The following is a 14546-nucleotide window of genomic DNA, read 5'->3' on the forward strand; positions in this document are numbered from 1 at the left end:
TGTCTTACCCTTCCGTTTCATAATGTAGTGCTTATAGTTTTTTTCTTTCTTAAAGTCAAATTTTGACCAGGTTTAGAGAGAAAAATATTTACACCTACAAAACCAAATGCATATCATCAGATATCGTGAGTTGAATGTTCATACTGTATATGTTTAATATTGCAGACGGTGCTGCTAAATCTCAGTCGACTGAGACTTCGCGAAGTCTCAGTCGACCGCTGGACCGTTTGATCATTTGTTGCATTAAGATTAGCGCACTGCTGGGTATGTCGTGTAATAGGCCCGTGTAGAGAAACGTCTGGGGTTGGGCTGCTCTTTTGTTAGTTTTTCTGTGTCGGTGCAGGCTTCTATCTGTGATGGGCTGGTGCCCGGTCAGGTGAAGCAGCCCTTTTTCTTTGTTTGTCGGGATTTTACCAATAAAAAATATTGTTTTGCAGCTTTTTACACTGGGAGAAGAGGTGGGCATGTGTGACGTTGAACATTTCTTGCGTGGCCTTCGTGTTCTGCCCTCTTTCTACATTTTTATTTTCCCTTTTTCTACTTTTGTTTTTGGTTCTTTTATTTTATTTTTATTGTTTTTCTTTATTATTTTAACTTTTGTTTCAATTTTATTTTTTACCTTTTGTTCTAAATTTTATTAAACAATAAATTTAAGTTTTTAAAATGAAAATATTTTTCATCTGGTCGAACAATCACCTGACTCAGACTTCGTGGAGTCTCAGTCGACGACTCAGCCAATAAATGCTTTGTTTGCTTCAAGATTCATGTTGGGTATGTCTGTCTTTGTTTCGGCCTTTATAAAATGCGCATCAGGCCATTTTCTTTCTTCTATTTTTCGCATGGCCTTGTCGCGTGCGAACGTTGCATTGTGGGTTGGTTAGGTTGAACTTTTCCTTGTCATGGCTTGGGCCGCATTTTTTAAGGAGGCAAAAGGCTTGTTTTCCTTTGTTTATTTTGTATTTCTCTCGTGTCCAATCAGTTTGCTTTCAGTTTTTCTGGTAATAGACTGTTTTAGGATGTGTCTGGCCCGCTCTTTCCTTCTTATTTTATTTATGTGTGGGAAGGGACGTGTGATGGCTTGGCTTTTTTCGGTTTTATTTGTGTGTTCTTTTTTATTTGTTTTTCTTGCCTCTTTTTGTATCTTTTGTAAGTGATTTTTAACCCAAAAAAGGCGTCATCGTGACATTGATTTTATTTTACATTTGTATTTTTACCATTTTTAATTTTTCTTATTTTTTAATAGTTTCGTTCCTCTTATTTGCTTTTAGAAATAAATCATTGTTTCCTTATTTATTTATTTATTTATTTATATTTTATTTTTCTTGCTTTTTAAAACCTTTCTCTTGTATGCCTGCTATTAGGCACAACTGTAAGTGTCACCACTGACTGTAATTTATTAGTCTTTTGTCGGGAGAAATGCAGTTGCATGTGTGTTACTAGGCACACAATTGCAAGTGACGTCTCTAGCTGCAACTGTGTGTCTTCAATGCAACCAGTTAGTGGTGTTTCGTAGGGGGTGCAGTTGCACATCTGTCACTAGGCACGCAACTGCAAGTGTCATCCTTGATTGCAACTCTGTGATGTTTTATCAAGGAAGGGGAAGTTGCACGTCCGCCACTAGACATGCAACTGCAAGTGTTACTCCCGACTGCATCTACATGTCTTTCATATGGTTGCAACTCAGTGGTGTTTGTCGAGCGGAGGAGAGGCAATTGCATGTCCAACACTAGACATGCAATTGCAAGTGTCGCTCCCTAAATGCAACTTCATATCTTCAATGCGACTGCAATTCTGTACCGTTTTTATCGGGTGAAGGGTTAGTTGCATGTTTGTCACTAGTGGCACAACTGCAAGTGTTGCTCTCGAATGCAACTACATGTCTTCCACACGGTTCAAACTCAGTGCTGTTTTGTCGGACGGAGGAGTGGCAGTTGCATGTCCACCACTATGCATGCAACTTCAAGCGTCGTCCCCAACTGCAACTGCGTGTCTTCAACACAGGTTGCAACTTTGTGGTGTTTAGTCAAGGGGATGGGGCAGTTGCATGCCTGTCACTAGCTATGCAAGTGCAAGTGGTGTCCCAAACTACAACTCTGCGTCTTCAATGTGACCACTTAGTGATGTTTTGTAGGCGATACAGTTGCATGTCTATCAATAGGCATGCAACTACAATTGTTGTCCCTGACTGCAACTCTGTGGTGTTTTATCAGGGGGAGGGAGCAGTTGCATGCCCACCACTAGGAACGCAACTGCAAGTGTCGCCCTCGGCTGCAACTGCATGCCTTCCACGCGGTTGCAACTCAGTGGTGTTTTGTCAGGTGGAGGAGTAGCAATTGCATGTCCACCACTAGATACACAACTGCAGTTATCGCACCCTAAATGCAACTGCATGTCTTCGACGCGACTGCAACTTTGTACTTTTTTGTCAGGTGAGGGGTTAGTTGCATGTTTGTCACTATTTGCGCAACTGCATGTCTTTCATGTGGATCAAACTCAATTATGTTTTATCGGATAGAGGAGAGGCAATTTGCATGTCCACCACTATGTATGCAACTGTAACTATCATCTCCGAGTGCAACTGCATGTCTTCAACGTGGTTGTAGCTTTGTGGTGTTTAGTCAAGGGGACGGAGGCAGTTGCTTGTCTGCCACTAGGCATGCAACTGCAAGGTGTTGGCCCCAACGTCAACTACGTGGTGTTTTGTCGCGAGGGGCAGTTGCTCGTTTGTGACTAGCCATGCAACTGTAGGTGTCACCCCTGACTGTATCTTTGTGGTGTTTTATCAACCCCTCCCCCCTTCAATGCAAGTGCATCTGCTTCAATGCGGCTCCAACTTCAATTGTCTACCTTTTTCTTTTCTTCTTCTTATTTTTGTGTTTGGTTTTGTTTTTTCTTCTTTCCCACATAGAGTGTTTTTATTTATTTATTACAAATTGTGCAATCTAGTTGCATGTCTGCCTCAGCGTGCAATTGCATGTCTTGCACCTCACATGCAACTACAGATGCACCAACTTACAGGTGGAAAAGGATTAGAAGTGTGTGGCGTTCCCATATGTGCGTAATTTATTAATTTTTATCTTCCTTTCTTATTTTTACACACCCACTGGTTGCACGAAATTGCGTTATGGTTATATATGTGCAAAATATTTTTTTTGTTTCTTTGTGTTTAAATACTTGTATTTTTTTCTCCAATATAAAATCACCATAAGTAGCATGCCCATAGCTCACACGGCCACACCCAACTACAAGCAGCATATACAAGGATTTTTCGGCGGACAAAAAAAATACAAGAATTTGAACACAACAAAGCTGCATCATTTGTCGAGGCTGAAGCTACTAATTAGCAGACACTTACATGGCCAGTGGTACGTCCCAAGTACAAGAAAGAGAAAAAAAAATCCGGCAAACTGCATAACGGCGCAGAGGAGAAAAGGTAAGACAAAAGCCCAATAGAGGACCAGGCCAGCCCATCACGCAGACAACACATAGACAGTTTCAGACAAAACAAAAAAGTCTGGGCTGTACATATGCTGATGTCATCAGTCGACTTAGACTTCGCGAAGTCTCAGTCGACTGAGACCTAGATAGACCCTATTGCAGATATAGATAAAAATTTTCATAAACTTGGCTAAAGTTCGCTAAGTTTGAATTTAAAAAAAATCTATATACACCACATCCGCAAAAATAAATAATATATACACTACATTATGATACCGAGGGAGTATCATTTTCTTGGGTGATGGGCAAACGGTGGGCCTACTAAGCCTTGTTTCTTCATATGAAGAGTAGTACTCAGGCCGGAAAGTTTTTTTTTTTGCGGGACTACACAGGCCGGAAAGTTAATTTGCTAGCACATAAAGTTCAGCCAAGCTCTCACTGAAAAGAAGTAGTCTCACTCTCGTTCGTTTGCTACAGAGCAAAAGAAGAATATCATGCTTAGAATTCACTGTTTTGTTTTTAATTGTTTTTATATTAGAAAGATGATTGAAAGATGGATCTGTTTCAAGCCACTACTCCAGACTGCGTGTAACACACGTTCTAGACTGAAGAAGGATTCAGGAAGAGTGAGAACTGAACAAGACAGGTAATTCAGAAGCCATAGAACTTTTCACATTATTATTTTCCACGGCTACCACAATCGTCATCATCATCATTATTCCTCCAATCCCCAATCCTCGATCCACTACTACTGCTACTAAATCAGGATCCCAGACTAGAACCACATGGCAATCGCAGGATGGCCAGATGCAGACACACGAACGTTCAGAGCGGCCACCGCGACTCCACGCACTTGCTTGCTCACTCCCAGATGCCGACCTCCATGAAGCCGTCCTCGGTGGCGCAGCCCCGGAACATGCCGGTGCAGTTGAACCCGTACGCCACCTCGCCGGTGCCGGACACGGCGATGAGCCCCGCGAAACCCTCGTCGAGCCGCTCCTTGACGCAGAAGTCTACGGCCTCCTGCAGAGGCAGCCCCTTGTACTCCATGACGGCGGCCACGTCCCGCGCCAGCGTGGAGCGGATGATGGCCTCGCCCTCGCCGGTGCACGACACGGCGCAGTGCCCACACGCGTAGGTGCCGGCGCCGATGAGCGGCGAGTCGCCGATTCGACCCGTCATCTTGTTCATCAGACCACCGGTCGAGGTGGCGGCCGCCGTGAAGCCGTTGGAGTCCACCACCGCGCAGCCCACCGTCTCCGGCGCGTAGATGCTGATGGGCAGCCCGTTCATCACCATGCCGTTGCTGTTGTTCTTCTCTGACGCGGCCGCCAGCGCGCTGCAAGTGTCGGCGCCGGCGAGCGGGATGCGGTAGTCGAAGAGGATGGTGTTGGCGTCCTTGGCGAGCTTGAGCATGCCCACGTTCTCCTCCGTGATGAAGTAGCTGTTGTCCACAACCTCTAGGCCCTGCAAACACATCAAAATCAGATCAACGCATTGAAAAATCAATCTGTTTTTAATCCCGATTAACCCTGGATGCATATAAAGACCGCAGATTCGTTTTAATTTTGCGGCACAGTGCAGGGCCACGAGATCTGCAGGGAAAACGCGCGGGATTCTGTAGGAATCATGGAATCAGATCCAGTTGCTGTCACTTGATGGTCGGGGGTGGTGGACCATGTACGGACGACGGATTCGTCGGACGGGGAGCAAGTGGCCTGGTCCCGGCGGGTCGGCACGAGATCCGGCAAGGAATCCATGCCCACCACACGGCACGAGTGGTGCGCAGGGAGTAGGCGATGCCGTGCACAAGTTTTGGCGCCAAAAACAGAGGCTTACAGTAGCCATCCTAGGTTCATGGATCTGTCACGAGATTCCTATTGGCCGCCACTGCTTGATTTGATTAGCTAACTGTTCGTTTTGAATAATTTAACTAAAAAATGTGCCGGCCACGACAAAGAAAATCATGCACATGCATCGGCCCATTTTCTTTCCTGCATGCGACAAGATGGATTCCTTTGTGCGGCTGCTATGCACGATCTTGACTGAAAACTTTAAGGCTTAGTAGAATTTTAATAGCAGAGGACAAATTTAAGTTGGAGAGGCATGGAGATATCGTGAAGGTGCGTAGATGCATGGTTTTGGTAGGTGCGAGGCGGCTGGTGCCACCACGAGACCCATGTTTTTTCCCTTCGCTTTTCACATGTTTTCTTATCCCTTTGATTCTTACTCAAAATGAAAAGTTCATCTATTTGCATCATGATATCATGTACTCCCTTTATAGTAGCCCCTCCGTTTCAAATTACTCGTCGCAGAAATAGATGTATATAAAAGTAAAATACATCTAGATACATCAATAGTTGCGACAAGTAATTTGAAACGGAAGGAGTACCTACTAATCGGTGCACATGACTACCAATAGCAAGCCGTAGACAGACAGGTTACGTTGGTGTTGCTTTGAGCTGGATGTGAAATCAACTCGCAGTGCTACTTGGTCCACACATTTCTCCACAGAGCAGGGGACGAAAGGGATACACGCACGTGCATTTTCTTAACTTGCTGTGCTGAGCAAGCTGTATCTTAACCCCAGTGCCCCATACATACATACATGCACGAAAAGCTAGCTCAGATAAGCTACATGTATGTATGCCATGTTTACCCAAATGAAAATCCGTGTCTGGAAGGAACGGTCTTTCCCGTGCAAGTTAGCTGCATGCAGATGTGCACTCATGGTGTACCGCACCACAGTGCCCCACACGTCATCCACACGTGTCTCGAGAAAGTGCGGCTGCATGCCATACTACTCCGTCCGTTCCGTCACGTGAACTTTCAATTTAAAAATGTTAATTACCGTCCTGATATATGTTGATTAGATCGCCATGCAGGCAGTTTATGCATTCCTTCTTGAGTGGGGTGCATTTTTTTGGTAGGAACCAGAATTAACCGAGGGTAATCTTAGGATTAATTACCTGCTCGCGTGCGAAATCCTCGGCGCCGTCGAAGGCGAGGTAGGAGTGGGGCGACTTGTCCATGACGCGCCGGGCGAGGGAGACGGGGTTGCGGACCGTCGAGACCCCCGAGACGGCGCCGCAGCGGCGGCCGTGGCCGTCCATGATGCTGGCCTCCATCTCGACGGTGCCGGCGCGGGTGAGCGCGGAACCCCGGCCCGAGTTGAAGCAGGGGTCCGTCTCCAGCTCGCGCACCACGGCCTCCACGACGTCCAGCGCCGCGGCGCCGGCGCGCAGCAGGTCGACGCCGACCTGCAGGCACCGCGCCAGCACCCGCTTGGCTTCCTCCTGCCTGTGCTCCGGCAGGTTGGGGTCCACGCCCGCGCCGCCGTGGATGGCAATGGCCCAGCGCGCCATGCGTGCTGTTGGTGCTGCGGACCTGCGGTGGTGTGCTAGGTGCTAGCCTTGTAGGCACTTGGATCTCTCTCTCTCTCTCTCGCTACGGCCACGTGATGCTCTGCTCTTTCTTGTTCCTCTGTTGGCTCGGGTGTGTTGGAGATGAAGGATGGGAGGTGGGAGGGCGGGGTATTTATAGGGAGAGCGAGGGTGGGAGGGGAGGCTCTTCCGGACGTTTAAAGAATCTTGGGTCCGGTAAGGAGCGGGATTCATTCTTGGCTCCGAAACGGAACGGTATCCGGCACTGCATGCAGGGCGGGATTTGATGACCGTCGCTACTCGTACTTCCTCCGTTCAGAATTATTTATCGCAGAAATGCATATATCTAGACGTATTTTAATTCTACATACATTCATAACGTATTTTAGTTCTAGATACATCCATATCCGAAACAAGTAATTTCGAACGGAGGAAATAGATGCGTGTGGAAAAGGTGCACCTGTAAAGCTACCAAATGAGTTTCGCTAGCAAATGGAAGCAGTAAATAAATGGATTCGGCAGCTTAATGCCAGAGGCTGCGAAATCTTTGTACGGCATTGGCAGGGCATTTCGTTGGTTTCTACTGGTGCAGGTCAATTACCTTACCTAGCACCAGAGTTTGCTCCTAGGACAAAACGAGCAAGGCAAGTTCATGGTAAAAGTGAATACAAGTCAAGAGGAAGATTCAGTACCTCAGATCGATTTATCTACCTATATGTCGTTCCGGTGAATTTACTCAACCGCCACAGTCCATGGTAGAAGTGACACTGACAAGAATGTTAACAATGTTGACGGCATTCTCCTAGTGCCAAATTATTCGATGCCACAAAATGACCAGGTTAAAGTACTCCAATAAGCCCCACAAAATATGCATTCATGTACTACTAGTCCTAGAACAAACATCGGGTCAATGCTAAAGATCGACCAAGCAGCTGTTAGTTCGGCCGCCGGCCGCCGGCTGCGACCAACCACCGAGCAAGCGTTACGTTGCTGCTGTGATGGCTGCCGGCGCAGAAGATCCCGGTGGGCCGATTCCCCTTTGGAATCCAGACAAGCTAGAGCGCACAAACTGCAGGAGAATCCACCACGAGATGCGCACAGGTCACGCGACGATGGCGATGGAATCTTTGCGCCGAAATTATCACCTAATCTTGTGGGGGCGCCGTGAAGATTCTACTTACTTACTACCCTTTTTAACACCCAGGATTAACTTTCCTATTATTGACGATCCCGTAAACCAACTTCGATAGCCCGATTCATTTCCCGGGTGAAATTGCTGTCGAGATCACAACAAATCAGATGTGCAGGAATTGCCGAATTATGCAAGATCGTCAGCCCTCAAATTAAGTGCAGTGCCAAACCAGTCGTCGGACCGGGATATTTTTTACAAATTCACGTGTATTGCACTGTATATGTGGAGTCAGTTTCAGTTGCCATTTCTAAATTACCAGCTCCATTGCACCTTTCTTATTTTGACGTGACGAGGAAAGGAAGGTTTGGCATTCCATGCGCCGGTACATTTTTTGTGCCAAACATCGTTGTTCCGGGGGCCACCATCAGCCACAGGGCATATATTACCGACGGCTTGGCTTGGGAGCACCGTTCGATAGAGTACCTTCGCCGTCATCACTCGACACCTGGGCGCCGGTTTACCATTCGTCACCCGAGGCCGAGATAATATCAGACCAGAAGAATCTGTGACGCACTTGCATCACTTTCGACCCAACCGAGGAAGGTGACGCGCACGGACACGGTCACAAACCACAAACAGCACTCCCCAGCTCCCCGGAGCAATCACATGAGATGATGCATGCACCTGCCGACTGCCGGACAAAGTTAACATTGCCTCGGCTAGAAACAAAAGTTACCTCAACCAGTGAGGGCTTCCCATGGCAGTACTACTCGCTAGAAAACCAACAAGTTGTAGGCCACGATGGAATCCAAGTTACTCCAGTGCTTGCTGATCCTCCATGTTAATTACTTTTTGCAGATAGAATACTGTTGTAGTCACGGCGAGTTAGGGAGGCGAAATTGCATGCGCAGCCCTTTAGAGAAACAAAGGCGAAAGGGAGCTCCACGATGATGTTCATTTCTTTCCGCGAGTGATGTCATGCATCATACATGATACACTTATTGGCGATTGAATCTCTCGAAATCAAACGTACATACTGCAAGTCAAGTGTGCTTGAATATTCCCTTTATCTGCAGGATATGCAGTTTCCCTGCAATACGCAAAGAGTATCCTTCATAATTAAGTCTTCAAGATCCATTCAAAACAGGGGATCAAGTGCGTGCTAAAATAGCTACATATTCACCGAAAATTCATGGGCGAGGACGGGCTCGCCTACTCACGGAATCGTGAGTCGTTCCTTCGCTTCCGGATGTTAGGCCGCATGTGTATTTCAGGACGTGTACTGTGGCTTGTTTAATGCAAATAACGGACGTAAGAAACGACGGACATCTACGTAGCAGAGAAGGCGTCTACGAGCTGTACCCACATGTGCATAATGCTGGACGCATGCACGGCAGCACCCCCTCGTCGGTATGGTGGTCGGTCGGACGTCCACCACACACATTGATTTTTTTTAGCAAGATGGTCACGCTTTTTTTGACACCACAAGACGGCCACGCTGGCGATTTTATGGACCCCAAGTTTTGGCACACGAATTTTCAAGTATCTCAACTCAAAAAAGTTCTAAGTATCTAAAACTTACAGTTATAGACGTTCAAAGTTTCTGAAAAGTCAATTTTATTGTTCGCTCGCACTAACATTCAGATTTCAATGTTCGCGTTTTCTAAGCTTGCGATTTTATCGTTCACTCGCACTAAGTTTCAATAATTGAAAATTAACATTTTTTTTACAGAAAGTCATCAAAACATATATATAATGGATCTTATTTGAAAGCCCTTGTCACAAGCAATATGAATCTGAAAATGAAACTTAAATTATTTTTTTGTTAAAACATATAAAAGTTTCAAATTCGAAAGCCAAAATAATGAGGCAGGGGCATTTGGGGTGTTCAGAGACGAACATAACAGAGAGATATTCATTTGCGCTAATCCACCAACTCACCTAGCATTGTTGTGATTGGTGATGGGCAAGTTCTAATGTTCCATAGATTTCCAAATTAATAATAATGACATATATAGTTATAGTGATGTTGTATTATCAAGCTGATCACCTTTGTTGTTAAACCATATGTCTAGAATTTGAGGGTAAATGAAAGTTGATGGTAGTTGCAAACATGAGTGTCGACAAAGTTCTTGAAGACATGATGGAAAGTGTATTGTGATTTATGGTTTATATATAAAGTGGGGTGCGGGCCTATTTCAAGAAGTGGCTAAGCCGTAAATATGTTATATTATTGCTTGGGTTGTAGTGTTCACTTTAGTTGTGCATAACCAAAATTGCTAACTTATAACAGAAGGAACGTGATTCCGGTGCAACTTCCATTTAGTTATTTGCAAGAAAAAGGAACTTCTAAACAATTGCATTTAAAAAATATTGCATATGTTAGCTTGCTAAAAAAAATGTGAGAGGATTTGGGACATGCAGGTGCGAGGGCACCGAGTCCCTCACACGTGTTTTTTCTTTTGTTTTCAATTGTTAAACTTTTTATATCTCTTGAATAAAAAGTTCAAATTAAGTTTTGTTTTCATATTCATGTTTTTTTGTGATGGGGGCTTTCAAGTAAGATCCATTTTAAGTAAGTCTTGAGGAATTTTGAAAAAACATATTAATTTTTAATTCTTGAAACTTAGTACGAGTGACCGATAAAATCGTGACTTTAGCACCTGCGACTGGCCAAAAAAGTACCTTCAAGTTCCAACTCTGCAATCTGATACTCGTGACCGAGAAAATAAAAAATTTCAGATGCAAAATTGTAAGTTTCAATGATTAAAATTTAAAAACTTATTGTCCCCTCATGTAGGATCCAACTACATCACGAATCATGGGGCAATCGAGCGACTGAGCAGGGTTTGGGATCTGCGTGCCCCTGCAGATTTCTTGAAAAATATGTATGTTCACTTGTTTGTCAGTTAAATCAGCACGCAATAAAAGTGTAGCGTTCTTGACCAATTTTGAATCCGTGTGATAGTAAAATTGACTGTCAAAATCGGAGTCCATTAATTACAAATCCATTAAAATACTGGGAGTCTCGTCAAGATCGGCGCAAGCGCATCACTAGTACAAAGCCAATTAACTCTTTGTCCATCCCGATGCGTGAGGGTCGTCTTTGCCCGTTGACTGTTCCCAGTCCACCGTCGACAGGCTCAGGCCTCGCAAACGCCATTCAGGTCAAGCAATGTTGGAGTCGTCCTGTACTGAGTAGTACTGTATCCAACAGATTTTGAACCTGTCCCAAACCAGACGACGCACCCAAAGATTTTGAACCTGTCCCAATCCATCCCAACCGGGGGCTCTCCGTCTAATTGACAAACGCCGTCAGAGCTCTCCTTAACTCCGTCACACAGATTCTACGGACTCATTACCGTATGTGCACTGTTCGGTCCGTGTATACCAGCCAGTATCCTCCATCAGCAATAACTGCAGCCCCACGTGAACTTGTCCCATTGGTACACATAACAGGAGCATGCGAGCCCGTCCGCTACATCGCCACTCTGCATATTCACATCAATGTTAGACACATGCAGGAGGGGTTCATGCTTTTGAAGGCTTTCCATTTGTGTAAAGAAGTTGCTAAGATTTTACATTATTATGTCTCACCCAAAACTTGATTGCTAGTATCATTTTACATTTTTGTGTGAAAAATCCTTATCATTTTACATCACCATGTAAGAAGAAATAACTAATTATTATATGTCAAAGGCTACCACTGTAGCCCCCCTTCATCTGTCCGGATGAAGTTTCAAGAAACATAACACTAAACCATCTTCAGCGGAGGTAACTTAATTTTTATTTCCCATCAATGTGTCGCATGCTCATGCGGTCGACACATAATGCAGCTGGAACGAGGTATGGTCGGCCGTCATCATCAACATCTGTATCTATATACCAATGTAAAAGTGCCCAAGGGGTAGATCCAACTAATCTAAATCATTAAACCAGTTCACACATGGTGTGTGCTCAACATATTTAACGTGCAACTAATATCATACCAAATATCAGACTTGCGGTAATCATGTAACTAATTCATAAAGAATATCCTACATAGGCCCTGTTTGGATACTCTAACACAGTTAGAGTTAGAGTTATTTTCTAACACACTCTAACCTAAATAAGCACCTCTTCACTGGGATAGTTGTGTTAGATGAAACTAACCCATTCTAACCCTCCATGTTTGGATACTTTTGGGTTATTTGAGCCTCCAACTAACCCAAACTAGCTCTAACCCCATGTGTGAAATTAGTATCATGCCAAGAATCTAAGTCAACAGTAATCACATAATTAACACGTAAATAGTATCATACCTAATATATGCGACAATTAATATACTACCTAATATCAACGTCTATTGCGCGTACACATTTAGTAGTTACTTTAAAAGGAAGTTGTACGAAGGAGTAGGGATTAGGTGACCGTGTCATGAGAGCGCTTTCTATCTATCATGTAGCACTTCCTTTACTTAGTTCATGAGTCATTCATACTAGTTAGTCTTGTGTAGATTCTATTTCTATGTACTCGTGGACATAAAAGCGTGTCTATTTGGATGACATCCAGTAAGGTTCTCCATGATAGATAACAATGTTTCTTTGCTGAAATGATCCAACGTTTGTTTATTATTGAACACAATATATGTAATAAGCTGAAATAGGAATCAACGGTGAATATTTGTGATAAAACTAAAACTTGCATTAATGTTCTTCAAAGACATCATCTATAGCTTTACATCTCGACTTTCCATCATGTCTCAGGTAAAAACATTACATAAGACCACATATTGGACTAACCTCACATATTTCGATGAGCCAAATGCTAGTGATATGATTCTACTATACTTCTAACAGAAATTACTTAAAACTTGGGTTAGAAAAAGATACGAGGCAACCGTAAGTCTGCCCACCAGGACAAGTATGGGCCCACCAAGCCATGCAATGGCCCAGGTCTATTGTCCTGCCTACGACCCTCCAAAGATAAAGGAATCACCAGAAATCTCAGAGGACTCTTCAAACCACCGTAGAGAACTAGAATGTCTATAATCGTAGGCATGGTTCTCCTTTATAAGTTGAGATCTGGATAGTCGTAGGTACCTTACATCGCATAGTTTCACCCCCTCGATACATCTACGGACATCCATGTTGTGGTGCACCCCATCATCGATAAACAAGGAGTAGGAAGTAGATTTTTTGCCTCAACCGTGATGACCTGAACCTGGGTAAAACTTGCCTCCATATTTCCAATCATAATAATCCGACTTGCTACGTTACCCTAATGCACACATCATGATTATTCTTTTGCAAATTTTCAGTTGAAAACTTAAAACAAAGATAGAAAAGGTACTATTCACCAATCATAACGTAAGTTTTTCGATGAGTTTTCAAGTTTGAACGTAGAACTCATACTGCTTTGAAAAGATACATCGTGTGGTAAATGTGTAAGAAAAGAATAATCTGATGGTATCCTTCATTTACATGCCACCGTGCCACTGTCGCACAATTCGACTTAAAATCACAGATGATTATACAATATTTACAATTATATATATATATATATATATATATATATATATATATATATATGTATGTATGTATGTATGTATGTATGTATGTATATATGAACTATAAACCATGCCACATGTTTTGATATGTAAATCCAAACCACATAGGAAAAAATGAAAAGATATCCAATTGTGTAGTTTACACGATTCAAAATTCGGTGGGAATGTTAAAGTAGACTACTATTCATAGAAACAATATTTTTGGTTTTAAAGGTGAAGATCAACTTTGATTTTAAATTCATGGCAAGTAGATACATATCATATATCTATGATACAAATTTTTTGCTTCCATATTCCGCATGATATTCTTGGTTGTTAAACTGCCTGTGTTGGCACCACCAAAACCTGCCTTACTAAGCAGGCCACTTGGTTGTTCACCATGTACTGAAGTGGCATGCTACATGGATGGTTTTATCAGCAAGTGTGTACAGTGGACCAAACTAAATTTACCAATATAAATGAGACATTGATATGTAACAAACGTATCTACATGGATGGTTTTATCAGCAAGTGTGTACACTAGGGCAGTTAGTCCCTCCGTGCAGAGAAGAAAAAGATGTGGTGGGAGAGGATCCCTGACGAAGCCCTCTCGATGGTTTGAACGCTTCAGTCTCTGTCGAGTTGTACCTGACTCTATATTCAACGGGAGATACACATAACATAACCATATTCACCCAGTTTGCATGAAAACCAAGCTTGAGGAGAATAGCTTCCCGGAACACCCACTCGACCCGGTCATAGGCTTTATGCATACCAAACTTAACCGCACACCACCCTTCCTTGCCTATTTTCTTCTGCTTAATTGTATGTAAGCTTTCATATGCAATAAGAACATTGTCCGTAATTAACCTCCCTGGGACAAAGACACTTTGGGTTGGACTTATTATATCAGACAAAAATAATTTTAGTCTTGTGGCAATCATTTTTGAGATAACCTTATAGACCACATTGCAAAGGCTGATCGATCTAAACTGCGAAACTTTCTCTGGTGTTTGTAACTTTTGACTTTATTATTTGGACTTTGCTAGACGTACGGAGTTTTACG

The 14546-nt window shown here is 43.6% G+C and overlaps 1 protein-coding gene across 1 annotated transcript; it reads right to left on the reverse strand.

The window, feature by feature from the left end:
* Nucleotides 1-4088: 4088 nt before the first annotated feature.
* On the reverse strand, nt 4089-6945 carry LOC123190758 (probable isoaspartyl peptidase/L-asparaginase 2). Its single transcript, XM_044603467.1, has 2 exons — nt 6408-6945; nt 4089-4905 (listed from the first exon to the last, which is right to left on the reverse strand). The coding sequence occupies exons 1-2, from the start codon at nt 6801-6803 to the stop codon at nt 4300-4302; spliced, it is 1002 nt and encodes a 333-aa protein (XP_044459402.1). The 5' UTR covers nt 6804-6945; the 3' UTR covers nt 4089-4299.
* Nucleotides 6946-14546: the final 7601 nt, after the last annotated feature.

This window comes from Triticum aestivum, chromosome 2A (genome assembly GCF_018294505.1).
Source record: "Triticum aestivum cultivar Chinese Spring chromosome 2A, IWGSC CS RefSeq v2.1, whole genome shotgun sequence".
Lineage (NCBI taxonomy): Eukaryota > Viridiplantae > Streptophyta > Magnoliopsida > Poales > Poaceae > Triticum > Triticum aestivum.